Below are 24,871 nucleotides of genomic sequence, written 5' to 3'. Positions count from 1 at the left end.
GAATTGGGATTGAGTGCTGACTTCCACCAAATGCATGGCTCCTATCACTCCTGTTCTTTGGCAAAGCCATCGTCTTCCTGTTGAGGCTAGGATTATGTTCAAAATTATTCTTCTAACCTTCAAGGCCCTTCAGGATCAGGCTCTTGTGTATCTCTCTGATCTCATTTCTCTGCATTGTCCATACCTTAGGAGTCAGACCTGTGTTCAGTGCTGCTGCCCCCAAACTTTGGAATTCTCTTCCATGTTCTCTTCGTAACTGCTCGTTCCTGTCGTCCTTCAACTCTTTACTCAAAAATGTAATATCTTCTTTTTTGGATTCATTGTAACCCTCTCCTTTTCCTTCATTTTATTTATTTGTTTATTTTTAACTACGTAAAGCATCCTTGTGTTTGTGAAAGGCGCTATAGAAATTAAATGTATTATCATTAAATGTATAATTAATGACACATTACGTCATGTGAATTATCAAGATACTGCCTACCTCTACTTCTCAAACAAACTGAAATTATTTAAAAAAGGACCCCATGTATGTATTATGTATTATTTCAGCACCAGTGATAAACCATTTCTGTGTCATCAGAGGCCCAGCTGAACTGCTGAAATCACACAAAAACAAGAAGAACTGCAAAACACATTTCTGATAGTGAAAAATATGAATGCGTTTAGACCAAAGATGCTGCTCTAATAAACTACTGCTTTGACTAAACTGTTCAGAGCAGAGACTGGTCACTACAGCTGCCAAGATCTTTTAAATTCTGCTGCTTTCACATGTGGATTTGACAGTTTGCTGGCAGCATCTTTAACTCATTTTAAATCACCCTTAGTTGACCTTGTTATTGCATGTCATTGGTATTATTGAGCTGAATATATCAAACCATGTTTCCAGAAATGTTGGACATTTTGTAAAATTCAATGAGGACAATATACGTGTTAATTCTCTTGATGTTTCAAATATCTGAAAAAAAGCACAAAGAAAAGAATTCCAATGTAAATATAAACTCAATAAGAATTTAATGCCTGCAACACATTCCAAAAACTTTGGGAACTCAGGACACAAATGGTTGCTGTTTTGCAAGAGGAATTTGTGCCCATTCAGGCTTGATACAAGACTTCAGCTGCTCGATGATGCATGAACGTCACTGCCTGATGGCATGATGAGTCATAGGAGACAGATCTGGACTGCAGGCAGGGGCAGTCAAGCACAAGCACACAGTGTCTATGAAATCATGGAATTCCCAAGAAAAGACATTGTCTTAACAGCAACATACATCTCTCTAAAAACTCTCTCTAATGTTTGCCTCCACATCAATGGAAACTCCTCACATTATGCAAATCACCCGTGCCATAGGTATCGATACACCCCAATGCCATGTGAGATGTGGATCTTTGCACCTATCACACTGATAACAAGCTGAAACATGGGTTCCTTTGTCCACAGCACACATTTCTACGGTCTTCGAAACCATCTGAGATGAACTTGGACCCAGAGAAATCATTAGTGGTTCTGCATAGGACTGATGTATAGTTTCTCCTTGTGTTATAGGTTTTATGGTTGCATTTCTTGATGCAGCGGCAGACTATTGAGTGACAAGAATGTTTTGCAGTACTCCCAAACACAGGTGGCCATATTTATCAGTGTAGAACAAAAGGCTGTTTAAGGAGTGCGACCTTTGAGCCCTTAGATGGCACTGCATAAGAGTCTTATCTTAACTAGACTGGTACGTTTCTTTTTACAACATTAAAGGCTAAGCATATGAAAATGTCAAACAAATAAATACAGTGGAATTTGAGTTCCTAACTTGTGTTTATTGATAGTCAGAAAACATGTTATTTCTTACTAATTCAAGGAATAAGGTTTAAAAGACGGTGTTCGGAAACTCTAATAGGCGTCTTGCCTGTGACGTAGATGGTGGACAACAACTCTAGAGGCTGCACTTAATTTAATGCAAAATGACGAAAAGGTGTGTTGTTTTTGGCTGCAATCATTCAATGTACAGTGGGACATCTGTGCACAAATGGCCCAAAGTTCCCAAAATATCCAGAAAATGGACTACATTTGTCAACTTTAATAGGGCACTTTGGACAGGACCATCCGCTCACTCCGTTATCTGTAGCTCATTTCACTGGCTACGTAGGCAATTATGCTTGGCTACGTAGCTGCATTACGGAGGTTTATAGTGTCAGATGAATTCGAGTTCGATCACATTTACAAGAATAACGGTACCTCTAAATTTGAGTTTAGCTTATTGCTAGGCTATTGTCATGAATAATGTTGGTTATTTAGCTAGATACTGTCATAACAGTCCGTCATAACGGTGTTTTACCGCGCCGTTGTTCAGCTGTTGTCCACCAGTGACGTCACGGTTGCGTTCAAGAATTTCCGTAGCGAGCTCGGGTTTTTGCGTCAATTTAATAAAATTGTCAGTTTTAAAGCAAATTAAGCTGCTATTTTCATTTTAATTCATACTTATATATGTCAGTAACTACAATAATGTGAAATATTCATGGAGGTCCATTAAGTGGTGCTTAGCCTTTAAGTAGAGTAGATAATGACCTTAATTCTTGCAATGTTGCATTGAAAAATGTTCTATTTGAACTATATGAAAATTCCCATGAAATTTATCATAATGTGATAAGGAATTTTTTGCTTGTGTGAGCCTTTAGTGAATTCATCTTTTACAATCACCTGCTTCACCAGTGTGACGTATATTGTCTAAACCTTTGACAGTGTTTCCCTAAGAGACATTACTTTTATGAATTATTTTGTCATTTTAAATTAAAGAAATGATACAGCCTCCACCCACAATCCCATCCCCCGCTCCTCTGTGGCATAAAAATAAGTGCAGTTCTGATGGAAGCAACTAAACAGATACATTACATAAAAGCATGAACATAAACACATCATGGTTGATAATACAATATCGTACACGTGAAAGCTTCATTAACTGATAAGCCTGTTGTCATCCTCCTTTAGGCCATGTGAAGGAAGATGGGATGGTCTATCCAAAACATAACTGTTTAATCAAAGTCCAATAATATGAAAGTCTCCTTAATTGACGGTCATCTTGATGGTTTCTTCCACTCATAGAAGACCAGGCTTGTACCTCTTTAAATGGGGATAGAGCTCTAAACCCAAAACTAAAGGCCACATTAACCTTTCAAGAACATATCTGAAGCAGAGGTGATTAGCTCTTTTTACTGCAGATCAGGACCTTCCCTGAAAACAGATGCTAGGTTTGGTATTAGAAATGCACCAAATGCAATTGTATTGGCCGATTCTGATTTCTTTTTTGTTTTCTGAGAATTAAAAATTAAAACATGCAGAAATATTTTGTTCTTCTTTTAGTGGAAACGTTCTACATATAAATCTGAACTAGGTGATAGAACAAACCTTTTCTTTTCACAAACCTCCAAATAAAATAAAGGAAAAACAGCAACATTAATTGAGTAATAGCTGTGGTTTGGAGTTATTCACCAGCAGATCAAATGGTGCATCTCTATTTGGAATTGCAGCATTCGCATTCATTTTGTAACTGGTCATCCATTTCCTCTCTTGTAATGTCTCTGAGCACTATACTGTATTTAGCACTAACTGTAATGCTTTGAATGGGTAGAACTACCCAGGGACACTTAATTCAAGTAAGCAGGAGAGTTCCTGATCTAACATACAGAATTATTGTTCACATGCCTGCAAAACATCAGTACTGGAGGACTGCTTCTTTGTATGTGTGTATCTTCCTCTCACTACCATCTCTGCCCTTTATATTCAAAGCACTTAGGCCCTTGACAGCCTTGTATAATAATATATATGGCTCGCAGGCCTGTCCTACAGCTTATTGAACCATGATCTAGGGCAGGTCTCAAGACAGCTCTCACAGCAATAGGAAGAGATTAATGCTCCAGTCCTTGTGTTAGAGAGCCATATAGCTTCAATAAAAGTTATAGATTAATCAAAACAATGGAATATACAGAGATAAATATCACATTATTAGGAATAAATGCCTCAGTAGGAAGAATCCTCATTCATTTTGCACTACTACTAATCAGAAAAAATATAAAAGTTACAGTAATTTTAACTGTGGAAAGACAGCTAGTAAGTTGTTGCCAGAGAGAGTAATTTAGCAAGTGATTATAATCAGTGGAGACACCTCAGCCAACTGTGAAAAAGAACAGATCCCGTTAATCCAGCACCATACGCAAGTATCTGAGGGACTTTGGCTTCAGGCCTTTCTTGATGAACAGGCCAAGTTACCTGCTGAACAGATTCAGTGGACTGTTTTATCGATATTTTGCAGGGGGGAGTTACAAAACTATCTCCAAGAACATAACAATAAAACTTTCATTATGTGTTGTGTTAAAGGTTATTTTCTGCCTTGACGCTGCCTCCGACGTTTGCGTGGTTCATGTGCCAAAACAGCCTTAATTAATATTTCATGACCATTTTCCAACCTCTATCATTAAGAATTAAACAGGCTGATTTTGTTACTGTGACTGTAATGCTGATATATGTACATAAACTCATGGAAACTGGCCAGTTCCATGTTGTTAGCTAGCATCACAGAGAGAGGACGACCGTACGCAGCCAGAGAGAGCAAGGCCAATGGTTCTCTCTTGAACTCTGGGTCATGCTTGTCTGAGGCATCACTGGAAATTGATGACAGGGCTGTGCTTACACAGTTGCACCTCTTGGGAGATTATAAAACGATGCTTAGGAGCCAGAACGCATTTAAACATCTACTATCTGTATGAAGACGATGATGTTGTTGTTCCTGTAAAGTTTCTAATTAATATTAACCTAGCACAGTGTTTTCCAACTCTGTTCCTGGAGTCCCCCTGCACATTTAATACTTTCCGGTTTTAACAAGCCGACTTCAGCTCAATCAGGGTTTTTATTGAGCTGATTAGTTGAAGCATATGGATTAGAGCAGGGAAAACACTAAACCTGACCTCCTGGATCAGGTTAAAGAAATGCTTACCTAGCAAACCAACAGTATTGTAGTATATTACAGCATTAAAAAGACTTTTTAGCCCAATTTCAGAACTGCGGAATGAATTAAATTGCTATTTGTATTTTGTAGGCTCGCCTGAGTTGCTGTAAAAATGAAATCCAACATGAATAGCCAGTATTATTCAGCAGAGATAATAGCCTGTATTCAAAGAGAAAAATACAGACAGGAATAGAGGGTACACTTTGTTATTGTTGTTATTTATTTGTTCTACTCTTGGAAAATGTTTATCTTCAGTATAAAAATCACACATTTTAACACCGGTTACTAGCTTTTTGTGGCAAACGTCTTCTTGTTGAAAGATGTTGCTCATTTTACATGTTTCTGAAGTAACTACTACTTACAACAAAAAGCATGGAGAAAAGAATGCAGTAAACAAAATTCCTCCGGTGGCCTTAGACTGGTAAAAAGCAAGTCATGTGACAACAACATATTGTACCAAAATGATCGAGAAAGACAAATCCATGCTTCATTCTTCAGATATGCTCTTACTGAATTAAACCAAGGCCACAGCAGAGAACCATAGCATGAAATTCTCCCTGACAACCAGCATTCATTCTCGCTCCAACAGAGTCAATTATAATTGATAACAGGAGTGTAACAATGCATCACAAAACTGTGCTATTGCAACACAAAAATGCATCAAATAAAGTGGATAGCGGCTATTCAAGTCACTATAAGGCCGAATGCAAATTGTAATATACACACTTTTGAGTCACCAATCCACCTACCAACATGTGTTTTTGGGCTGTTGGAAGAAACCCACCTGGTCACAGGGAGAACACACCAAACTCCTCATAGATCACACAGAGCAGGGCTCAAACCCACAACCCAAGGACCCTAAAGCTGCGTGATAGAGACACTACCTGCTCTGTGACGCCCTCAAACACAGCTAAATGTCCCCATTTAAACTTAGGTTTCAAAACATACAATTCCCTGCCAAGTCTACAAAGACTATATATGGGAAATAAGCAGGATATATAGCTAATATTTCTGACATCATCGTTTTTGTGAGGTCCCATTGACATACAGGAGTCTACAAAGCTCACAAAAGTTTAGATTCACCCATTCACACTAAAGTTATAAGCTGGGTTTCATTACGGATTTCACAATAAGAAAAACAGCCAGATAAACACAAAACTCAATTATTTATTACAAAGCAGAATAAAAGATGGTTTAAATCTTAGAGATAGTCATATGATGGAAAATGGAACGTGTTTTTTTTAATGGACTTCAATGAGGAAAATGAAATAAACAGGCTTTCTTTAACATATGTAAATTTATAAATACAAACATTTTTTAAAACAAAAACATTACTGAAATATTATTATAGATACTGCATAGACAGTCATGCGCGTGTCTAACCCACAGCTCAAAATAAGGTTTTGATATATCACAGCTCAATACCCAAGGCATTTAGCTTCAGTGAATGTGTGAATATGGTACCGTTTGCTCCATGTGTCAACAAATGATGCCCTCCCAGGCTGAATATAACAACTTATAAGAGAGGGGATGCAGTGAAAATAAAGTATCGTTTTCTTACCGATAGTGGATATGTGTGAGGGATGAAATTCATTGTCTGTGAATCTGCATAAAAGGCAGGTTTTGCCCACTCCCGAGTCCCCGAGCAGCAGCAGTCTGAAGAGCACATCATACTGTTTGGCCATGGTGTCGTGTGGGAGCAGTTAGCTAAGGCTAATGATTCCCAGCAAAACAGCCACAACCAATGGCTTCATGACTGTACTAAAACACTCCCTTTTAAACAGAAAGAAATGAGCTAGAACCTCGGTAAAGGACTGATAAACGCCGCTGAATTAAGGGTGCGGTGAGAAAGAGATGCTCTCGAGAAATGGGCGGAGACACGAACCTCTGTTTGGATTCTTATTCGCCAGCGCTCTTCTCTAATTTCCCATTCCACCTTAAATGGTGCAGCAGTTGCATTGTGGCTCCTAAGGTGTCATAATGTAACCGCTGCCTCCTTTAAGGTAGGCCGAGAAATTAAGTAACGAACCTCAGAATATAGTATATTAAAAAGAAAAATATGCGGTGTATCTTTATATAACACACATTTACAAACTGTCCGGTTTACTGTGAATGTCAAAGCCACATATATAGCAACTAAAATAAATGACATACTATTTTATTTATTTATTTATTATATAGAGATAAAGCCTTGTGAAACAGGCCCATATGATGTTGGCTGTGTCCAAAACGGAGTCATCTTCACTGTAGAGTGCACTATTTGGGGGTTTTGCCATTTTGTAGTTATGTCCACTATAGAGTGAGTAATGTAGGGAATATTGAGTAGGGGGCCATTTCGAATACAGCTCCATTCTTTCATTACACTCTCATTAATCCTTATAATGAAAGACCTCCTCCAGAGAAAACGAAGGGTTTAACCTTGTTAAAATGTCAGCGTGCTGTTGTTTAAAAGATAAAAGACATATGATGTGTGAAATAAGCACCCAACACCACAGATAATCACTGCTGCTTAGATACTGCAGGGTACCAAAGATGATTTCAGAAAAGACTAATTCATATAGCCAGGGTTACAAATGATATGAACCTAATGGGGGCGGCACGGTGGCAGGTAGTGGGTTCGATTCCCGCTCCGGGTGACTGTTTGTGAGGAGTTGGTGTGTTCTCCCCGTGTCCGCGTGGGTTTCCTCCGGGTGCTCCGGTTTCCTCCCACAGTCCAAAAACACACGTTGCAGGGGCGACTCAAAAAGTGTCCGTAGGTGTGAGTGTGTGTCTGTGTTGCCCTGTGAAGGACTGTCGCCCCCTCCAGGGTGTATTCCCACCTTGCGCCCAATGATTCCAGGTGGACTCTGGACCCACCGCGACCCTGAATTGGATAAGGGTTACAGATAATGAATGAATGAATGAATGAATGAACCTAATGGGACTATCCCATGAACTTGCAGGGTGGGAATTAAGCTTCAGGCGAGCACTGGTGGGGATTGTGGAGATAGGGTCAGGGACTAAAACAAAACTGTATTCATATACGCGGATGAAGTTATATCTAAGGTACATTTATGAAACTAGCTGCAATTCTTTCTTGGAAATAACTTCTAAATCTGTCATTTTGATGAACAGAGATGTGTTTTTAGGGGTGTAAAGGGTTAAGGTGTGTATATTTCACTGTTTGCACCATGATTGTGGAGAAATTATGTTTTATTTAACTGGGTGCTTGTGTAAAGCTAAAATTACAATAAGGCCTGTTTTACTTGAACCTAAACTCCCTGTCTCTAGTTTGTGTATCTTTTTTACATTATTTTCAAACACCACACACACACCAATCCTCAACTTACAATAATTTTTACAACTTTTGTTGTTCTGTTAAATTACCGCTTAAGAAATAAGAGGTTTTTTGATTCTGACACTGATGATATGCAGATGTCATTCATTCATTATCTGTAAGCTCTTATCCAGTTCAGGGTCGCGGTGGGTCCATAGCTTACCTGGAATCATTGGGCACAAGGCGGGATCACACCCTGGGAACACACCCTGGAGGGCGCCAGTCCTTTACAGGGCAACATACACACACACACACACACTCACACGAGTCGCCAATCCACCTACCAACGTGTGTTTTTGGACTGTGGGAGGAAACCGGAGCACCCAGAGGAAACCCATGCAGACACAGGGAGAACACACCAAAAATTTTCTCAGCATGGGGGTGCTACGGGTCACTGTTGGCCTGTGGTCCTGGGTTTGATCCTTGCCTTGGGTCTGTGAGAATAACCACTGCCTGATTCCCAGGATAAAGTGTTTGTAAAAGATAAATTAATGAATTAATATTTTGTATTTTATTTGCACTAGGTAGAGAGTGTGTAGGCATTTGGGATTTGGCTGATTTGCAGAGCTAATGCGTTTTCTTTTACATGGTTTGATCTTTCCGACTTGCCGTAGTGGCCGAACTGTGGCCCAGGCTAATCAGCGCTTCATAACGCAGATCTACAACTCATACTGTCCCTAGAGTCCAGGCGGGTTACAGTTTATAGATCAGCGGAACCGCTCAAAAACAGAGAGAAGACGTAAGGAAGAAAACTATTAGCGCCACATATTAAAGGGGAGAAATACCAACTTTTCTCGCTAAATAACAGGCTTCTCGAGTGTGTATCGTATTGTAACCCTTCGCTGTTTTCTGTCTATGAGTATGGAGCCCGTCTCCGAGCCTCTGCGGTGCTTTAGTGACTCTCACCAGTCGGAGTTGTTTAAAGATGATGGCGTTGAGACAGTCACTTCAGTAGAGCAGGTGAGAGCGGATTAACTCTAGTTTCCACTGTAATACGACTTTAAAGAAGATGTGTATAACTAGCACCGATCTAAACGTTTCTATTAGGGCCGATAATCCAGAGGGAAACAATCAAAATACAGCTAACGGCATGGCACCTGCTAACTTCTTTAACTTAGTTCTCATTGGGATTTGGTGACCACAGTCTGCGTATATGTTTGCTGCAGTATAGTTATCGCTGGCTAATCACAGAGGAGAGTTGATGTTGGTGAATATTTCGCCTGTTCTTTTCCCTATTCCCCAGTCCACCTTAAACGCTACAGTGGTTACCGTTGTGTTGTGGCGCCGTAGCGGTGTATCGTGCCGTTAGCCGAGATTCTCCTCTTTTAACGGTTCAGCCCACAACAAATAAACCCGCCCGAGTCACTTACAGAAAGCACAGTCGCCATTTAGTAACGTAACGGTCAAGTGTCTCACACCTATGACTTGGTACACCATATTGCCAAAAGTGTTCACTCACCCATCCAAATCATTGAATTCAGGTGTTCCAATCTCTTCCATGGCCACAGGTGTGTACATCAAAGCACCTGTGCAACAAGTCCAGTCGTGACATTTCCTCACCACTAAATATTACACAGACAACTGTCAGTGGTATTATAACAAAATGGAAATGATTGGGAATGACAGCAACCTATCCACAAAGTGGCTTGTAAAATGACAGAGTGGGGTCAGCTGATGCTGAGACCCATAGGTCGCCAAATTTCTGCCGAGTCAATTGCTACAGACCTCCCAGTTCATGTGGCCTAAATGTTAGATCAAGACAAGTGCATAGAGAGCTTCATGGAATGGGTTTCCATGGCCTAGCAGCTGCATTCAAGCCTACATCCCCCAAATCAAGGCAAAGTGTCGGACGCAGTGATGTAAAGCACACCACCACTGCAGTCTAGAGCAGTAGAGACGTTCTGGGACGTCTGGGTTTGGCGGTTGCCAGGAGAACAGTACTTGTGTGACTGCATTGTACCAAGTGTAAATTTTGGTTGAGGAGGGGATTATGGTGTGGGTTGTTTTTTAAGAGTTGGGCTCTGCCCCTTACTTTCAGTGAAAGGAACTCCTTAATTCTTCAGTATACCTACAGATTTTGGACAATTTCATGCTCCTAACTTTGTGGGAACAGTGTGGGGACGGCCTCTACTTGTTCCATCATGAGTGTGCACCAGTGCACAAAGCAAGGTCCATTAAGACATAGATGAGTGAGTTTGATATGGTAGAACTTGACTGGCCTACACAGAGCCCTGACCTCAACCCAGTAGAACAGAGTGGAGACTGCGAGCCAGGCCTTCTCTCCAACATCAGTGTCTGACTTCACAAATGGGTTTCTGGAAGAATGGTCAAGATTCCCTTAAACACACTCTTAAACCTTGTGGAAAGCCGCCCCAGAAGATTTGAAGCTGATTTTGCTGAATGGGATGTCACTCAAGTTCATATGCATGCAAAAGCAGATGAGCGAATATCTTTGGCAATATAGTGTGTCTCAAAAGTTAAGAATTGATTTTCTATAATTGTGACCAACAATGCCTGTGACCACACACTGATATTCTACATTCATTGTCTATTTTATCAGCTCTACTGACCATTCTGTAGTTGTACAATTACTGACTGCTGTTGGTCTGTTGCTCTGCATGCTGTGTTAAGCCTTTCGCCCTGCTCTTCAATGGTCAAGACCCCTATAGGATCACCACAGAGCAGGTATGATATTAGGTGGTGGATCATTCTCAGTGCTGCAGTGACAGTGGCATTGTGGTGTGTGTTTTCTGATGGTATCAGTGGATCAGACACTACGGTGTTGCTTTAGTTTTAAAACAACTCAGTGTCACTACTGGACCAACCCAAAAATCCAGCCAAAGTGGTTGGAGGACTAGAGGACAACAACACAAACTGTGAAGCAAATGAGCTATGTTTGCGTCTCTGACTTTGCATACCGAGGTAGTTGTGTCTAATAGTGGACAGTGAGTGGACACAATTTAAATAAATTCAGTTCTACTGCTGTGTCTGATCCACTGGTACCAGCATAACATATTCTAACACGTCACCACCACATCAGTGTCAGTGTTGAGAATGATCCACCACCCAAATCATACCTGGTCTGTGGGGGTCCTGACCATCAGAGTGACAGATGGACAACTGTGTGTAATTGTAGAATTACATAGTACACTAACAAATAGTGATTATTAGATTTTAAGGCATTAATTTGAGATACTAAGTTACTATTATGAGATACGTCCCCATTGTTATGACTTACTAAATGGCTGTTATAATTTGTATTTCTGAGTTGTTAAAACAGGCTTCCGTACCTATGTTGTGTGGCAGCACTAAGTAATTGCATGTACGTTAACATCTCATAAACACCAGATCCACTGTCCACCAGCGTGATGCCTACCTTCTAGGGATCACTGATATCGCTGACATTGATTTTCATGATGTTTTCTAACGTTCTGTGGTGTCAGTTGATATTTTTATTTGAATCTGTAACTGACTGGCAGTATCACTGTGCATTAGTATCACTGCATACCTGTATAGGATTATCATTGTCCATCTCGTCTACCTACTGTGGTTCAGAATGCTAGAGCTGTGTGGAATATTTAGGGATGCACCAATCCGACTTTTTCAGTTCCGATACCTTTAGCTACATTTTATGTATCGGTCGATTACCCTGTACCGATCCGATACATTTGTTGAATTAATAAAACATATACCTCACCTTTTGGGGCCAGAAGAGGCAACAGATCCTAACGGCAAAGTCCATAACAGAATTATTCAACAATACAAAAGCATCTGCACTCCTAAAATTCCTATCAGTAACGAAACTTAAGCAACACACATGACAAACTTAAATATATGGCAGCCTCAACCTTTGTAAAATAAAACTGTATTAGTAAATCAATTACATCTTACTAGCTTTCTTGCCATGAACGTGACCCTATGGGCAGGTATGGCGTTAAATACAAACTAACTAACTAACCTCACCTTTTCAGAGAGACTTAAGGCTTCAGAATTGACTTAAACATTACTAATAAATGTAACAAAATATAACAAATATATACATGTAGATATTTGCACAGTATTCAAATTAAAAAAAGGAGTGAAACGTCTTAAGATACATTAAAATAAATAAAATGTATCAGCCAGAAATGAAAATTAGTAGCTTCGCTTTGTCTTATCTTTAAATATTTAGTGTAAACAATTCATTCATTCATTAATTCATTCATTGTCTGTACCCACTTATCCAATTCAGGGTTGCGGTTAGTGTAAACAATTCCAAAATTAAATCTATCAGCTGAACCTGAGAGTAAACAAATAACTTGGTCAAACACAATCAGTAATGAAACATTGTAAACATTTAGTGCAGTTCAAAATAAATTGTAGCAGCTGAAAATGAGAGAAAAAATAAGTAGCTTAAATAACTTGAACTGAAAGTGAATGCCCCACGGATTGGCCTATTTATCCAATACCCGATCCAGCTAATTGTGTTCATGTTGGGATCAATACTCTGTCCTATTATCAGATTGGTGCATCCGTAATGTCTAGAAAATAGTTTGGAAGCAAATTTCACCTTGTCGCATTTTGGGAAGCCGCCTCTGTCTGCATGTGCTTTGGCCCTGTGTCACTTTTCTGTTCTGCTGTCTCACCACCACATCTTTTTGTTTTCTGTTTTATCATTATATCCAGAGAAAAGTCGAACGCAGTATTCAAGACGTACTCAATGTTTGCCAGCAAATACACAGCTTTCCACAGTAAGTAATGTTCGACAATCTCTGGCCATTCTGAAGGACCAGAATGTGAAAATATCCTACTGCGTTACCATTGCTTTACCTGTGAGAAGTGTACATTTGCTTATGGCCAGACACAGATGATGTTCTGCTGTTCAATTTAAAATGGTGCTGGGCGATAAAAAGACATTAGTAACAATGATAAGCTTTGGTTAATAGAGCTAAATAAACCTTCATTTCTATTCCCAGTTAGAACAGCCAGCTGCACGCTTTCAGGCGCTTGTACTCATGCTATTACGGTAAATGAACGTAGGAGACCGCATGAACGTGAGAACGTAAAGAAGACTATAATAGGTTTGATTCAAGTGCTTATGTCTATGCACACACAGTGTGACAAATATTAATACTGTGATAAATATCAATCAATCAATATAGAAAAACTTGGTTAAAAAATTTGAAATCATGATAACATTTTTGGTCATATCGCCCAGCTCTAGTTTAAAACGATTAGAAGTATGATCTGTTGTCATGCCTGTGTATCAGATGAGCTTGTTCCTTTTATCACCAAGGCAGGTAAGTGTGTCCCAAATGTCATCAAGGTTAGTGATCAAACCTGATTTTTGATTTGTGTTGTTCTGCTTTGGGCCAGAGTCCACGGATAAGTTTTTGACTCTGACTCTGATTCTCTCTATCTATTCCTACCTCCTCACGGCAGAGGAATCTGGAGAATATTTAGACAACGAAGAGAACTTCAAACATTGATAAGCATGAATTACCAAATTGGAAATTAATACATTATTCTCTCTCTTGTCTACTGCTGTAAATAAATGCACATCTGTGTTTAGATATTTGTCTGTACCTGTGACACTGTGCATAAGTAACATTGGACCACTGCAATATTTTTCTTGTTTTAGATTAAAGGGCTTATATTCTACATATTTCCCTGAGATATGTTTTATTACTTTTTTGAGGGTTTATGTACAAGAAACTTATTTACATTCACCTAACTATATCTGCCCTTTTAAAGCTGCAAGATCGTCATGACGGTTACTTCATATTATGCATTACCAAATGCTTGTTGGTATTAAGTAACATTGTTTTTATTACTTTGTAGTACCATAGTAGTACTGTTAATAGGAACTGATACTTTAGAACAACTGTAAATAGTTTTCACTGTAGGTGCTCAGTACTGAGCAGCAGGCTTCTTTATCTGTAGCTAATTATTTAAGCTCTCCTGACCAGACTGTTTAGCACAAAAACCAAGACAAAGCAGGTTGAAAATACAAACTGTAAAACTGTCAATTAAGAATAATTATAATTAAAAAATGCTCACAAGTAAATCTTTGGGGTTGGGGTCAGAGCTCTGTGCAGGTCAGTCAAGTTCTTCCACACACGTCACTCCATGTTTTTATGAACCTTGCTTTGTGCACTGGGGCACAATCATCTTGGATCAGAAAAGTGCCTTCCATGAACTCTTCCCAGAAAGTTGGAATCATACAATTGTCCAAAATGCCTTAGTATTCTACACTGAGATGTCTATTGACTGGAATTAAGGGGTTTAGACCACCCCCTGAAAAACAACCCCATAGCTGTGTAACTCCTCAATAAAACCTTAAAGTTTGCGTAATGCAGTCAGGCAGGTAATATTCTCCTGGCATTTACAAGCAGCAGATTTGTCCATTAGACTGCCAGGTAGAAAAGTATGATTCATCAGTCCACAAAACATGTTTTCACTGCTCCACCGTCCAGTGGCCACGTGATATACACCATTCGAAATGATCCTTGGCACTATGCTTGGCGATGTAAGGCCTGTATGCAGCTACTTAGCAATGGAAACCCATGCCATGAAGCTTCTGGTGAACAGTTTTTTCTTTTCCTTTTTTTTTGTGCTGATGTCGAAGAGTTTTTAGAACTCTGTAGATATTGAGTCAGCAGAGCATTGGTGATGTTTATGCACCAGCTTCAGCACTCTGTGAACGCTCTTTGTAACTTTGTGGTCTCCCATGTCATGTGCCTAAACTCTTCTGCTTTTTAATAATACCACACAGTTGTTTGTGGGATATCTAGGAGGGGCGTCCTGTCACAAACTGACATATTGCAGTGGTGGCATCATATTACAGTCCCACGCTCAAATTCAGTGAGCTCTTAAGAATGACCCATTCTTTTAAAAATGTAATGGTATGGGTTTGATTTTATTCAACCGTGGCAATTGGCCTGAATGAAACCCAAGAATTTGATAATTAGGACGTGTACCACAATACTTCGGTCCATGTAATATATTTGCATGTGTTATTCTGATGTAAAACATTCCTTCAGCATGTCCAAGGTTTGTGCCTCTGTCTAACCACTGTCTGCTGACATTCTTAAAGGAATTCTCATAGCACCCTGTCTTTTGAGGCACTAGTGCAAATTAATCTGATTTATAAAAGGTCACACACATCTGTCTGACATATATTGCTCAGACTTTAATGAGTCAATTGGACTTTTTAATCAGCCACTCAATACCTCCACATTTTTTAGCACAGCCCACCGAGACTTAGTGAAGCCCCAGCTTTATCTCAAATGCATAAGAGAAACATGCATACGCATCTCCTAATATGATAAACTGCATTTTAAGTTTGTGCACCAATTACATGCATGTATTCTCGATAGACACAATTTTAGTCAATAGACAGTGCTTCTGTCTATGTTTTTAAGCAAATTTCTCATTATTCTTCTTGCACTGTCATTGTTCATTATTGGCCCTATTGAGTCTTGGTTTTACTCTGATTCTTCTTCGTGTTCCTGTTTTTGGGTCTCATTTGGTGGCTGTCATTAAGAGCTTGATAAATTTGCTTTGTGGCAAATGTTTTATTACTGCAAAAAAAAAAAAAAAAAAAAAAAATAAATATATATATATATATATATAAAGAACAGGGCTGAGTTTGAGACAGTGTGAAATAGAGCTTCATTTCAGCTGAAATCCATTTGAGATTCAGTATGTTGCCAATGGGATGTTCGTTCATCAGTTTTAGGCATGCAAATATTCAAATTAGAGGCCTTATCTTAGTGTAATGTGGAAGTAATTAAGGGCCGTTCATAGTCACACAGTGTGATGCTACTTCATACTAAGCCATAATTACTGTGTATTGTGTTCCCCAGGGGGAAGGAACAGACCAAAAACTGAAGTTAATTATAGGTCTGTTCATTTGTGTTGTAGCTCAGCTGAGGTATCTCCCCCCCAACACCACCACCACCCAATTAGACATGCCCCAGCACCTTCATGCACTGCACTTGGAGAAACACTGACTCCCTGACAGCCAGGAACCAGGGAGGTTTCATCATGACAATTTTTAATGTTAGAAACCGGAGCAGTTCAGATTTCAAAGCCTGCATGGTAATAAGGTTGTGGAAGCAACTGAACTTCTGTTAAGCCATTATCGTCACTGTGGTTGCAAACATGGTATATCCAGTGTGGTAACTTTTGCAGGAGAATGAAAAACATTTGGAAGTTAATTTATTGACGTTAATGTAGCAATGATTTATTTCAAGTAATGTGAACCACTTCAGTCAGTTTATTCATCGTGAAATTTCAAAAGAATGTTAAGGAAACCTGGCATCTTCAAATTATGCGAAAAAAAATTTAAATGACACACAAAATACAAGGTTTTGTTCTAACGACGATGATATGCTTTTTTCCTAGGCGTAGTTCTTTGTAAAATCTTACACTTATTTTTATCTATTTTTATCTATTTTTGTATTTTGTAAGTCCCATATTTTACATTTTCTAGCTGTTTCCCTGCTCACTGTTTGGCCTCTTGGTTTAAATACATATAATATTTGTGTCCTCTGTATCTTTTGAAAATAAACATTCCTAAATCATCGCATCAGGGATTTCTGATATTTAATGGCTATAGCGGTGCACTAGATGATCACAAAAACAGTCTGGTTTCTTCATATAGTGTGTAATTGCTAAGATAGGGACAGATGGATTTAAAGCATTTGCAGTATTTACCCAATCTGGCTCTTTTTCAAATGGTTCTCCTAAATGAGACGTTTCAATAGTTTGTAATAAAGGACAAACTAAATGAAATCTACTGGACAAAATGAAAGACTACTAATGTATTTAATTTTCCTGTCAGAATGGACATTTAGTACAAGTTAATCATTTTTCAAAAGAAAGAAAAGATTGTCTGATTTGTTTCAGATTCTATTTTTTCATAAGTATTTGTCCTCACCTTAAGGTTCATGTCGGTCCCAGTAAAGTTGATATCTAATCAGTTTCTTCTAATTTTAGGCCAACCTTACTTAGAGAGCAACACTACCAGTATCTGAAGAAAGGTTTACGCCATCTTTCAGATGCCTATGAGGTAAGTGATGTCTTCTGAGCAGACTGGTTACACCACTGAAAGCCCTTTTAAAGAGCAGGCATCCTGTTTAAAAATAATTATTAAACATTGTTTATGTGGATGTTCATTTGCTGATAGAATTGCCAGTTAGTGTTCTCCTCAAAGTGTGGTGAGCTGTTTATTAATATTAGTGGCAGTTTGAAAATATATATATATCTTGGATGGAGAATGTGCTGAACTAACAGCATACTCACCTTCCCTGCTTGTTAACTAACACAGTGCATGTGACAGGAGGAGACCTAGATAATGGGTAGAAAACAGCATTGAATAAACCTGTGATAAACATTATTTCACCTTGTTTTAGTGTAAGGAATGAAGCTGATGAAGATATCTCTTCATGTGATTGGCAATGCTGAAGCAAATTTGAGCCATTCAGTTGTGAGATTACCTAAAATTAATATTAACATTACTATCAAATTATCGTAATTAGATGAATTTTACGTAATTTTATCGTAAATGATGAGCATAACGTTTATTTTGCCCTAACAACAAAAACAAGATTAGTTAATTTAACATTCCTGAACATTGGTTTAACAGTTTTATTTTTATTTTATTTTATTTTATTAGCTGTATGCAATTTGAAATGCTGAAGGGCTTTTTTTGTTTGTTTTTTAAATGCATTTGTTTTTTGATGATTCAGATGTTTCAAGGTCTTTAAAATTTTATAAATACGTATTACATCACTTTTTTGCTCCTAGGAGGCCACTGCAGTTGAGTAATTGCATGTTACAGTGCAGGATCCTGTGTGTAATAATAATATTGTGTGTGTGTTAGTGTTTGGATGCCAGTCGCCCTTGGCTCTGTTACTGGATCTTGCACAGTCTGGAACTGCTGGAGGAGCCCGTGCCTGCTGCTGTGGCTTCAGAGTGAGTAACAAAATGTCTGTTAACTGATTCTACTCAGTCCTCTACTCACTCAAGACTATTCACACTTCAGTGGTTAGACCCAACCCCAGAATTGTAGCTTTTACATCTTGGAGTGTACGGTTTTAGTTTAGCTCCATTTAGATGTTCCTAAGCCTATTTTGTAACATAATATTCAGTACGAGCTTGTTGTGACCCAGTTTCTTTTACAGTTTTTATTGCACACACTGAATAATTAATATAAATAATACACACTCTAATGAGCACTTTTATTCATATATTTGAATAACAATGCCTATCTGTATTATACAGTGTAGAGGGCAAAGCCCAAAATAGCAAAACATTGAGCTTTTAATGGTATTAACAACATATCAACAGTGTTGACCCACCTTTTTTCCCCCCTCTTTCTTCTTCTCTCTGTAAGTTTTCATGATTTAAAGAAAGGGAAACTATCTCATGCCAAGTTTATTTGATTAATTAATTAAAAGCTTAATGATTTGCAATTTTAAAGTCACTCACATTATTTTGCACAGGAATGTGGTGTATATTGACAATAAAAATGTAACTTTGATTTGATGAATAACCCATTTTCCCTCTAGTGTGTGTCAGTTCCTGGCCCGATGTCAGTGTGCAACAGGGGGCTTTGCCGGTGGTCCAGGGCAGCATGCTCATCTGGCCCCCACCTACGCTGCTGTAAATGCCCTGTGCATCCTGGGCACAGAGGAAGCCTACAATGTCATTAACAGGTCTCATATCCACTGCTTACCTTCTGCACTTTTAATATACCGCATTGATCTCATAGCCATAGTAACATGTCTGTGCTCCCCTCCCCCACCAGAGAGAAGCTCCTGGACTTCCTGTACTCTGTGAAACAGCCAGATGGCTCCTTTGTGATGCATGTGGGTGGGGAGGTGGATGTCAGGTGAGCTTCACTGCCATGGTTTCAGCAGGGCATTTCAGTGTAAATGCAGGCTCCAGCTCAGCAGCTGAACTCTTATTCCACAAAGACTGGTTCAACAAAGCACTCTCACCAACCAAGTAGTTTCCTTTTACTTTCATTTCAGTTTTTTTTTCCATTCGGTCAGGTTTTGTTTTGTTTTTTGTTTGTTTTTCTTTTTTGTGGAAAGAGAACTTCCTTGACTTCACTAATGCCTTACTTAAATGATTTAAATGTTATGAGCTCAGTGCCATAATTTGCTTTTGTCACCAAGACATTTTTTTTTATAATTTATTTAATAGCAAAAATATATAATTTAATTACATTCTCAAAACTACCTGTTATCACTGTGTTAACACATTTTCCAAGGCCACAAGAACATTTTTTTATACAGACGGTGTAATTAGAACTTTTACTGTGCCGAATATGTACAGTATAACAATGGTTGTTAAAACTTAATTTATTATTTCATGTTTCTGGTTTTAGAAAACACTGTTTGAATCTCAGACCTGGTTTGAAATACCATAGTGGTTCATGTTGTAGTGTTTTCTCTGCTCTGAATCTACAGGCTAATGTTTTCTGTCTATATATATCTCACCTCATAACTTCATATCTGTGATTTTGGAATAACTAAAACTAAAATTATGCACGAGTTGTACACTATGATCAGGATTAAGAAACACTAAGTTTTAAGAACAATTTCTTGCTTCTCAGTCATCATCCATCAGAAAATAATAAAAGGTACACCACCTTTTCATTTTGGATTACCTCACTGTGCACCAGCAGGGCAGGAATATAAAGGTTAATCAGTAACAGAAAATGAGTTGTGTCCAACTCCCATTGTTTGAAAAACATCAGTTTTGAACGTGTAAATGCTATACTCCTTAATTCATTTGAGAGTGTTAAACAGCATTAACAGCTGTTGTGTTATATTTGTCTGCTGTTGTGTAGGAGTGCGTACTGTGCTGCGTCTGTTGCTTCTCTCACAAACATCATCACCCCAACGCTGTTTGAGGGAACCCACAATTGGATTATCAGGTACCTTTATTTAACTTTATGCCACTGAAAAAATTTGTGAACATCTCATCTTTAAAGGCTAAGCACCACTTAATGGACCTCCATGAATATTTCACCATATTTTAGTTACTGACAGATATAAGTATGAATGAAAAAATGAAAATAGCAGCTTAATTTGCTTTAAAACAAACAATTTTATTAAATTGACGGAAAAACCCGAGCTCGCTACGGAAATTCTTGAACGCAACCGTGACGTCACTGGTGGACAACAGCTGAACAACGCCGCGGTAAAACACCGTTATGACGGACTGTTATGACAGTATCTAGCTAAATAACCAACATTATTCATGACAATAGCCTAGCAATAAGCTAAACTCAAATGTAGAGGTACCGTTATTCTTGTAAATGTGATCGAAGTCGAACTGGAATTCATCCGACACTATAAACCTCCGTAATGCAGCTACGTAGCCGAGTATAATCTGAGACACCGAGTTTAGCGAGTCAAGCTAACGTTAACTAACACCAACTAAAACAGGCGAAGTGAGTGTCCTTACCCTGTTTACCTCCATGTTACAGAGGTTGGTGTCCTTACATGCCCATATTGTTGGAAAAGCGCCAGTGAAATGAGCTACAGATAACGGAGTGAGCGGATGGTCCTTTCCAAAGTGCCCGTTTAAAGTTGACAAATTTAGTCCATTTTCTGGATATTTTGGGATCTTTGGGCCATTTGTTCACAGATGACCCACTGTACATTGAATGATTGCAGCCAAAAACAACACACCTTTTCATCATTTTGCATTAAATTAAGTGCAACTTCTAGAGTTGTTGTCAACCATCTACGTCACAGGCAAATACATTCCACTGTATTTATTTGTTTGACACTTTCATAGAGCTGGTGCTTAGCCTTTAGCGCACATATTGAATCTTTTTGCCAGGCTTGAGTGCTGACATATCAACAAGAGGAAAATTGTTCCCAAGAAAGCTTTCATAAATTGATCAATTAATTTAGCAGTTTTTGCGAAGTTTTTCCTCTCATTTGTTATTCTCAGAACACAGGGTTTGTTTAAAATATTTCAAGTGCACCTAAACTTCTGACAGTATGTTTGAAAACCTGACTAATTGCTTGTCCTTCCTCAGAGTGGATCAGTGAAAACGAGAAGAGGCTCCCAGGTACAGCTGGGGGCTGCTCAAATATTGTAGGGGACTCTACTAATGACAACAACTATTTTGTTCTAGCTGTCAGAATTGGGAGGGTGGTCTAGGCGGGGTGCCTGGCCTGGAAGCCCATGGCGGATACACTTTCTGTGGCACAGCAGCACTGGTCATCATGGGAAAGGAACACATGCTGGACCTCAAGGCTTTATTAGTGAGTGCACCTCCTTCTGGGATTTTGTTTCTGTTTGAATATCTTCACTGGCTGGTCTCCTTTCTTCTACATGCCTTTATCTCCTCAACCTGCTTCCTGTTCCCTTTAGTTATTCTATAATAACATAACTGCTAACCTAATGGCTGTGTGTGAAGTGGGGATGGGCAGTATACACACACAGCCCTACCAAGACAGCAACACTCCCTACTATTAACGATGTCAATAATTGGAGCTGCTTGCAGTTATTTATCTGCAGTGGTTATCGTTCGCAGTCCTGTGTTCTCATTGCAACAAACAGACTGTGAATTAGATTAGTTCTCATTGGCCTAGTAGAGTAAAAAGTGGCTTTAAATGTGTGCTAAATAACTAAATGTTATGCACACACTTACTATAATGAACATCATTCACACCAATGCTTGTACATATCATTAATGTATTTCATTGTTTTTAGCCTTGTCTTTAAAATGCAAAAACAATGAATTAACACCAATTTATGTCTGTATTGGCCACTAAACGTCAAACAAAACCAGTCATTGTACGTTATGCCAGTGCCTTCTGTCATCATGCAACAGAAGAAACCGTAAAAGCTGATGGACAAAAGACAAAGCCCAAAATTTAGGCTGAAAAAATATTATTTCAGGAAGGATGGAGGACAAGGGGGTTTGATATCTGCTAATAATCTTCAAACCACAGCCTAATAGAATGTATTCATAGGAAATGTTGAAAGCCTTCACAGTCTCCAAGCAGATATTAAAACGTCAGAGTCTCAGAATCACAACTGAAATAGCCTCGAGTCGTGGGTTTCCATAGAAACCTTTTAGAGAACTTCTCTCACCTTGTGGGAAGCTCTGTATTCAACTTGCTTTTGAGCAAAACGGCATGATGTGGTTGGCTCATGTTGCTCTGACATTTTGTAAGAAAGACCACTTGACTTGTTCTCCAGTGAACACACGCTGGGTGTTAATTTGATGCAAATAAAAACACATTTATTACAGATTACCGATGATGCCTGTTTTCTTTACTAAGGCTTCAGCAGTCGAAGGTACTGTACACCTTAAGGTACAGTTAGTCCTCTACATAGAACCATTTCCGTTCCAAGACCTTGTGATCAGTCAACTGCATATAGCACTGTACTGTAATAAACAGTGGACTGGCTTTAAGAGGCGAGGTGCAACAAGTTACTGGATGGAGGAGGTGGTGGTGGCAGTGCTGGGTCAGCAGCAGGAAATGGAGGGTAAGATTCGTGCCGAAACTCATGCGTAGATCAGAAGAACTGATCTAGTGATGTCTGTGTTGTGGCTCTCTTCCTCATTGCGTCATTCTAAACAAATGGTGAGATGATCTTCCATCTTTGCAAGTTGAAGGTTCATATGTGGAGGACTTGGTGAAACAGAGCAAGCCTTCACCTAAAAGTCCCCCCACACTATCTCTTTGTGAAGTAGTATCAGACGTTTCTGTTCTCTCTAAACCTCACAGCGCTGGGTCACCAGCCGGCAGATGCGCTTTGAGGGTGGATTCCAGGGACGCTGTAACAAATTGGTGGATGGCTGTTACTCTTTCTGGCAAGCTGGTCTACTGCCCCTGCTCCACAGAGCTCTCTATCAGGATGGTAAGAGACTTTTCAGTGTCACCATTTCTGTTTTACAGCTTCCCAATGGAAACCCATAGATTACTGAGTGACAGTGCACTGTGTCATTAACAGTTTACAATTAAAACTGATTGGTTTCATTATTTAGTAGCAGGATATCAGGCTCATTAAAGTGTCACTCAGTCTGTTTTTAAACTGTTCACATGTTAAAGTAGATCATGTCACACTTGTGAAGTGTAGTGATGTGTGTGTGTGTTTGTGTAGGTGATATGACGTTGAGTCTGAGCAGCTGGATGTTTGAGCAGCAGGCTCTACAGGAATACATCCTGTTCTGTTGTCAGAACCCTGTGGGAGGACTACTGGACAAACCTGGCAAGTGAGTACAGCCCTTCACATACATCTCCACATGCACATCAACATACAACACATACACACTGTCTGTGCACTGTTTACCAAAGTATGGGTGTAGAGGGGAGTGGCACAGCAGAAATGTCTGCCATCAGTTTAAATGCAGTTCAGGCGAAAAAATACACCACCAGAATTTAAAAAAGACCTGAACACACTTTGATTACCAAATACTTCTCACAAAAATAATCCCCAAGTTCAAAGGACAGTCGCTGTTGTAAAAACTGATGGAAGGCAGGTTTTTAAACACTTGTGCCCTTGTGTCAGAGGGGAAGACATTTTTAATAAAGAACATTTAAATACAATCATGTGCACTGAGGTGTAAAATAATGTTCTCAGGTCCAGGGACTTTTACCACACCTGCTACTGTCTGAGTGGACTCTCAATAGCACAGCACTTTGGAAACAAAGATCTCCACCGTGAGCTGGTCCTCGGCAAAGAGGATAACAGACTGGTAAGACTTGTAACATTTGACTCTTTGTCGTTTCAGAAAATGTCAAGTGATTCCAAGCTTGAATATTAATGTTAAATATTTGTATCAATGGCTTTGAGAGCTTTCCACTAAACTGTCTTCCGCTACCAAGACCTGTGTGTGTGTGTATATGTATAGATATGTAAATGAAGTTATTTGAATGTAAATGAAAGCCCTGACATGGTTTATAAACGATTCTTCAAACGGAAGACGGGAAAGTGTCCACCGTTTCGTGAGCAGTGTATAATCTACACATTCCTGCCGCATGTCTGATGGGATGTTACAAACTGAGATGCTGTTGTGAGTAATTGCTTCCTTCCTCATTGCAATATTTTCTTTCTGCGATTAGGCACCAACTCATCCAGTGTACAACATCTGTCCAGAGAAGGTGGCTCAGGCCATCCAGCATTTCCACCAGCTCCCAGTACCAACGCAGACAGAAGAAACAGCGTGTGCCAATGATCAGTCATAGTCTCCTTTTGTGTCTAAAGGGATATTGAAGTCCGTTATCTGTGCCACAGACAGGACCCTGGTGTGTAAATGCTGTAATCAAAATCTGTGCTGGTAAGAACCGCACCAGTCCGACAGGGGCCGAGATACTAAAGCTGTTAACGTGCAGACGACTCCTGTCCAGTCAAATCCGAGTTGTGGTCACTCTTAAAGGTGTTCATACGCAGACCTCGGGTGAATTCTTGATCTTGCACGTGGCTAGACTCTTTAACATGTTTTAGTGATGTCGCCCCAAGTCTAAATGGTGCTCACTCTTGGCTGATGAAATAAAGGCTTGAACAGCTTTTGCTTCCATTTCTGATTCCTGTTTGTCAT

At 39.3% G+C, this 24,871-nt stretch overlaps 2 protein-coding genes across 3 annotated transcripts in view; one reads left to right on the top strand and one right to left on the bottom strand.

The window, feature by feature from the left end:
• The window catches only part of rab15 (RAB15, member RAS oncogene family), an 18,791-nt gene extending 8,937 nt beyond the window's left edge, over nucleotides 1–9,854 (bottom strand). Inside the window, exon 1 of one of the 2 annotated variants that reach the window (XM_066676836.1) lies at nucleotides 9,764–9,854. In XM_066676836.1, the coding sequence (XP_066532933.1) occupies nucleotides 9,764–9,776 (13 nt within the window). In that variant the 5' untranslated portion in view covers nucleotides 9,777–9,854. Of the gene's footprint in view, nucleotides 1–6,549; nucleotides 6,853–9,763 lie in introns of those variants that run through there. The other variant, XM_066676835.1, reaches the window with a different exon arrangement.
• Nucleotides 9,009–24,871, top strand: fntb (farnesyltransferase, CAAX box, subunit beta). The gene is made up of 12 exons (XM_066676834.1): nucleotides 9,009–9,264; nucleotides 12,970–13,034; nucleotides 17,287–17,359; nucleotides 18,173–18,264; nucleotides 18,861–19,007; nucleotides 19,100–19,183; nucleotides 20,150–20,236; nucleotides 21,452–21,581; nucleotides 23,058–23,190; nucleotides 23,434–23,545; nucleotides 23,914–24,028; nucleotides 24,396–24,871. Exons 1-12 carry the CDS (start codon nucleotides 9,160–9,162, stop codon nucleotides 24,516–24,518), a joined length of 1,266 nt encoding a protein of 421 aa, XP_066532931.1. The 5' UTR covers nucleotides 9,009–9,159; the 3' UTR covers nucleotides 24,519–24,871.

The sequence above is a fragment of the Hoplias malabaricus genome, chromosome 7, assembly GCF_029633855.1.
Source record: "Hoplias malabaricus isolate fHopMal1 chromosome 7, fHopMal1.hap1, whole genome shotgun sequence".
NCBI lineage: Eukaryota > Metazoa > Chordata > Actinopteri > Characiformes > Erythrinidae > Hoplias > Hoplias malabaricus.
The sequence above is the reverse complement of the archived record's forward strand: the minus strand, read 5'-3'. Positions and strand labels throughout refer to the sequence as shown.